The following is a 6,000-nucleotide window of genomic DNA, read 5'->3' on the forward strand; positions in this document are numbered from 1 at the left end:
CTAGTCACTTTTCTCTGCATACTGTACTCTGTTCTTCAATCTATTAAAGGACAAGGAAAGGTTAATATAAATTAAAAGTCTAAAGGCATTCTTTTTATGTACTTACTGCATATCTAAATTCCCAGATCCCTGCTTGCTTCTCTGAGATATGGTGCTGGCAGCCTACAGCAGTGTGAAGACTACAGTGACATCACTGAAATCTCTCTCCCCTTCCTGTAGGCTGCCAGCGGCCTTCAGTAGCAATGCACATGTGCGTAACTTGATCCTGTCTCCTATTCCGAGCTACACATGCCCACCAGCCAATCAGAAATGGCTCTGCCAGAGGTGGGGTGGGGGGAGGGAATGAAACACATGTGCAGTATGAAGCAAGGAGGGAAAGGAAGGGAGAATACCTTTTTAGAGATGGCTGCCTGTTCTAGAAAATGTGAAGTAAGTGTGACTGAGTAAATATTTAATTAGGTGAGCCAAAAGTGTGGCGTTTTTACTAAACAATAGGAGGACTATTGGGCAGTATGCTTTTTAAATTTTGACTTGCATTCTCCTTTAAGCGTCCTCGTTCCCATACAGAAATAGGGAATCACCATGAAGTAGGCTAAATAGTTAGAAGCAAGAGGGCCCACTGATACCTGGGCCCACCGGGAGTTTTCCTGGTATCCTGGTGGGTCAGTCCGGAGTGGGCAAAGAGATCTATGCGGGCTGGAGCAGGTAAAGAGACAGGTTGGGCCAGGAGCAGGTGGAGAAAAATTGCAAAGCCTAATATATGTGTTTAACATGCTTTTGAATAGATTGACATTCAAACACCCTAGGAGATGAATATTCTTTGTATGCAGGAGGCAGGTCCAAGAGGGTGGTGTGTGAGATCAGACTTAATGCAACTGCATTATTAGCAGAGAACTCCTGTCAGTCCCAGCTGGTAACTTTAAGGATCCAAACTGAAGTGGCTTCCTTGGATCCTTCTCAATCCAGTCACATTCCCACATGGCAAATATAGTCAACAACACAGATCCTAGGCTACTGCCCACCTTGGGCAATTCTGATGGCAGCAATAGAGGCTATAAAGGTAGTCATTTCACTACTTAAACAAAATCTACAGTCCATCATTGAAAAAAAAAAAAAAAAACCCAACCTTAAAAAAATAATGGCAATCCTATGCTATATCTCTGCATTATGCTGAAGCAGTTTTAAGCAGCTATTGAGAAAAATTAAGATGACTGCTTGGAGCAGCCATCCTCAGTGTGGGTATGTCCTTTTTAGTCAGTCCTATTTAAAGGAAACGGTGAGTTTAGATACATATTCTGAACTGCTGAAAGTGTCCATCATTAAGGCCCCAAATGTACTGTTCATTTCCCACAGCACCGTAAAAATTCCACAGTTCCATTGAACGCCTACAGATACAGTTGTATATTGCACTTTTTTAACTAACTTTTCTACTTTTAAACTAACTTTTTTTTCTCTACCTTTTAGGGTATAGAGCGACTTAAAAAAGAAAATCCCACTTGGGAGAAAACCAGCAGCTGGGCAGGACTAAAGCAAGCATTCGGTGGAGATTTCTCTCCAGGATGGTTTAGTCCCTTCTCCCATTCACTGTACCACCAGCTCCCTTCAGACATGGAATATGCTATGGCACCGGATAGCAACGAATATGTAACTGGTCGGATTGTAGGTCATGTAGAAGTTATTGAAGTGGAACATGAAAATGAATAGCTGATAAAAAAACATACGTAACCTATATTTTCCATTATAATAATTTGAACACTAAGTGCTCTTTTTAATGGTATTAATCAAGAAAAAAATGACAGCTACATTAACATTAAAACAGTTAAGGACAATTTATCTTATCCATCACTGATTATTGTTAAATGTTTTCCTACTGATTCAAATGTGCATAATTAATGACAGTGTCAGTTTAGCTAAGGTTGTTCTTCATGACTTTTCTGTGAGTTTCTTATTAAGAGACATGCACTGAGTTCACACATAAGCTAATAATATGCAAGTGAATATAGTAGGTCAATTTGGTCCAAAAACTCCATCAGAAACCTACTTTTTTTCCCAAGGGGCCCAGTACGAAATTAACATGAAGCTTCTATGACACCTTGAATCAAATTTGAGTTGAAATAGTTCTGCCATTTGTTATATGAAGATAACTGTGGGCAATACTCAAGACCAGAGATCTACTTTTTAGCCATACATGATCAATATGGGATTTTCCCACCTAAAGTAGCAACGGCAAGGAAGACCATCCCCCATGAATCTACAGAAGCCTAAACAAACTGGATCATTGTTAATTATTCTGATTCCTGCACCAGGAGTGGGGTTGATAAGTGGAAAGTTATGAGAGAGACAAGGGACAAAAATTAGAAATATGCCACCGCCCTTCAGGTGGCCCCCTGATATCTTGCGCTGAGTCTAGGACCCAAAAGTCTTACTAATAATCTTCCCTTATGGTATGTTCTCTTCAGTCACTGGCCAACCATACAGTATGGGCTGCCCTGTGATGGCAATGTAGTTCAACTTCACATCTTATCAATAGAAACTGCCAAAATGCAGAAGCAGAAATTAGGAATGCTTGAACACTTGTTGTAGTGTTCTATTGCTGTACTGTCAACAGTAATGTAAATATATAAATAAACTAATAGGTTTATGTCAACAGAAAAAGGAGCAACTGGTAGTTATATTTAAAAAATATATATTTTGATCCTGAGGGACATAATTGGGCAGTTAACTAAAGAAACCCCCTCTAGTATTCACTTTAGTAGTTTCAGTCTCTCAGATGTGGAATGCACACTCTCCTGTGCTCTGCTTGTGTCCCTTAAAGGAAAACTTTACCCCTAGAATGAATACTTAACCAACAGATAATTTATATTATTGGCTGATGTAGCCTAGCATGTATGTGTACCTTGGTTTTTTTGTGTGTACTGTGAATCCTATGATCCCAGGAGGCGGTGCTTAATTCTTAAAATGGATTAGGATTACCCAATATCACATCCTACTAGAGAAAGTATATTTTTATGAAAATAGTTTATTTATGCAATATATTTTTATAGACACCTACATTGTCTGTGAGTATAGTTTTCCTAAACACCCATCGACCCATCTGGCCTTGCACAACAAGGCTACTCGCATTCACAGGCAAGATATAAACACATTAATGTCTAGGCAGGCTCATGTCAGAACTGTTTTACCACACAGAGATGGCTACATTTCACTGATTTAATGGACTGGTCCAAAAGCTGACCTGTGAGATAACTTGACAGAAGTAGATATTTTAATCCTAAAAATCATATACAAAACTGGAAAGATGTCAGTAGTAAGTCAGTAAAAAAAAATCTTGTAGTGATCAATGTTCTGTAGATAAAAAAAACAGCATGTTTCGCTGCTGATTGTAGAAACAATTTCACTATTTTGGCCAACGGCACTCAGTTTGGAAATCTATATTTGTTTCAGTATTTGGCCAAATTTATTTAGTGTTGGGGTCCTCCAATATAATATGCAGAATACTTGTTCTGTAACCATAATTGCCCTTATAATGGCCATTTAATGTTATTTAACAGTTGAATTTTTTTTATATTCCCAAACATATACTATTATATTTAGCTGTATTCTTTCCGGCTCAGGGTGGAAGTCATTTGTACCATAAAAACTCACCCATACCATCATGGTATTTTACTATGTACCTGGGCACTGTGTTTGACATGTGAGGGCTTTACATGGAAATCATTGTAAGCCCTAATGAGCAGGGCCAGTTTTTATATGTAATCTGTAAATTTGATGTATATATGTTGTGTAATATATGCTGGCTCTTTAAAAATTCTTCTTAATAATAATAATATAAAGGGTCGTTTACGATCACAATGCATTGTGCTAAGTGCAATCTAAGATGCAATTCACTGTTCCCCTCCACTACCACACACAATTCCAGCAACATTGTAGCCAAGTGTATTGCATTCTGGCTCAGGTGTACTTGCAAAAATTAGCCCTAATAACTTTACTGGCTTTTTTTTACTTATATTACAAGCAATTGATGAGAAAAGGTGTCTCATTTAAAGGTAATTTAAAAAAAAAAAAAAAACATTATTGAGGTCTTTAAAGGACAAGGAAAGGGTAATACACTTTCTGAGGCAGCCTGAGGTGGCTAAGTTGATGCCGCTTCCAGCCTGCACTTAGCTTTTTCGTGTAAGAGGGAGGAGAGGGGGGGTCACATCACTAGTGAAGAGAGTGCAAGAGTGCTCTCTGCACTAGAAGAGACAAAATTCCAATTTAAAAATCTGAATTTAGACTCTTTAAGTTACCAGGAGGGGCTTTTTGCTGGTCAGAGAGCAATATGTTAGGCCTCCACAATGTATTAAATTGCTGACTTCCTCTGAATCAGTGCTCCTATTTAGAAAAATTGCAATGGTACAAGGATCTTTCTTATGTAGCGCTGTACTACCATCTTTCTAGCATCTCCCAAAGCTTCCTTGCTTTTTAGGCTAGTAAATGTGCAGTACAGCAAAACTGGAAATGTCTGAGAGTCTGAAAAAAATGCCACAAGGAAGCCTTGGAAAATATGGGTGCAATGGTGGCACAGCACCAGGAAGAAAGATTCCCAGACCAGTGCTATTTTTTCCAAACAGAATATTGATTTAATACATTGGGGCATGCCAAACATTGGCACCCCCACTGTATTGACCTTTCATTGTTCTTTGAAAGAGAGGCTGACATTTTTTTATTTGTCAGTGCCCTGCATCAGTTGTTTGTTAGCAGCACAAGCCATTTGTGCCATCACTGCTTGTTTTCAGTCTGTAGTAAAGTTTAGCAGCCAGGATTTAAAAAAAAGTTACATGTGAATTAAAGGAATCTTTTAAAGGAATTTTTATTTTGGCTTCTACTGCACCATAGAGGGGGTGCTTTGGGATATATGCTCCAAGAAGGGATATTTGTTTCATTTTGTTTGAAACCACAGTTTATGCTATATTTAGTGGTCAGTTGCCCCAAACTATACCCAAATGAACCTACAACCATAAAGGTTTTTGCAGTTGGAGTTTCCTGGAAATATTTTTATACTACAACAGCCAGAACATATTGACAAAGGGGTGGAATAATTGATGGTAAGGCCCTGGGCACTGTCATGCCCCTCAATAGTCCCACTCTTCATTCACCCAAGCTAACGCTGGACCCCCTTTTAACTTTGGGCCCCAGACAACTGCCCATTTAGGCCTTACATAAATACACAACAGTTTACACACTTTAGGAAACATTCCCTTGTTTCAGAGTTTTAATTTATAACATATTTGCTAATAGTGCTTATTGCAGAATTAAACTGGAATTATGACATTTAAATAATTAAAAACTACAAATAAAAAATGAAGACCAATTGCATACTGTCTCAGAATATTACTCTCATACTAAAGGTTAATTCAAAGATTAACAACCCCTTTAAAAGGGTCTAAATATTATTATATATATCTTCATGGGAAGAAGTGAATATGGAGAAAGTGTTTTACACCAGTTTTACCACAAGTTTTACTAGGTTATCTCCACTTTTGTGAATTCCTCCCTAAGAATTCCTTTTTTTGTTTTCAAAATCGCGAATTTTTTAAAAAAATGCTTTGAGATGTTTGTCTAAGACTTAATTCCAATAAAACTGTTACAATCATATTGCTGTGCATTTGTAATTTTAAATTGTTAGACTTTTCCTACAGTGTTGTACAAGAGAGAACTGGCATACCTATACATAGGCCTGTGGGAAGTCCCACAAAAGATCCTCCGCACTTACCCATTATTTTTATAATATTATATATATATATATATATATGACATTAAGCTACTAAGAAATACCTATTTAAACAAAACAGGGATTGTTTGTCCATATATTGCAATATACTTCAAGCTGGCCAACTATGTCAATGTGATCCCTGGTCTGGCCAGTCCTACACTCACTTTATATATATAGAGTCAAGTTGTGTGTCTGCACTCTAAACCAGTTTAACAGATGGGTGCTGAAGTCAAAAGGTTTATAGG

The 6,000-nt window shown here is 37.8% G+C and overlaps 1 protein-coding gene across 4 annotated transcripts in view; it reads left to right on the forward strand.

Annotated features, from left to right (window-relative positions):
• Nucleotides 1–5,637, forward strand: part of zdhhc3 (zinc finger DHHC-type containing 3) — a 29,054-nt gene extending 23,417 nt beyond the window's left edge. For all 4 annotated transcript variants that reach the window (XM_012964607.3, XM_012964606.3, XM_012964608.3 and 1 more), the window contains exon 7: nucleotides 1,465–5,637. In XM_012964607.3, coding sequence (XP_012820061.1) covers nucleotides 1,465–1,704 — 240 coding nt within the window. In that variant the 3' untranslated portion in view covers nucleotides 1,705–5,637. The remainder of the gene's footprint in view (nucleotides 1–1,464) is intronic.
• The last annotated feature ends 363 nt before the right edge of the window (nucleotides 5,638–6,000 follow it).

The sequence above is a fragment of the Xenopus tropicalis genome, chromosome 6 (assembly GCF_000004195.4).
Source record: "Xenopus tropicalis strain Nigerian chromosome 6, UCB_Xtro_10.0, whole genome shotgun sequence".
Classification (NCBI taxonomy): Eukaryota; Metazoa; Chordata; class Amphibia; order Anura; family Pipidae; genus Xenopus; species Xenopus tropicalis.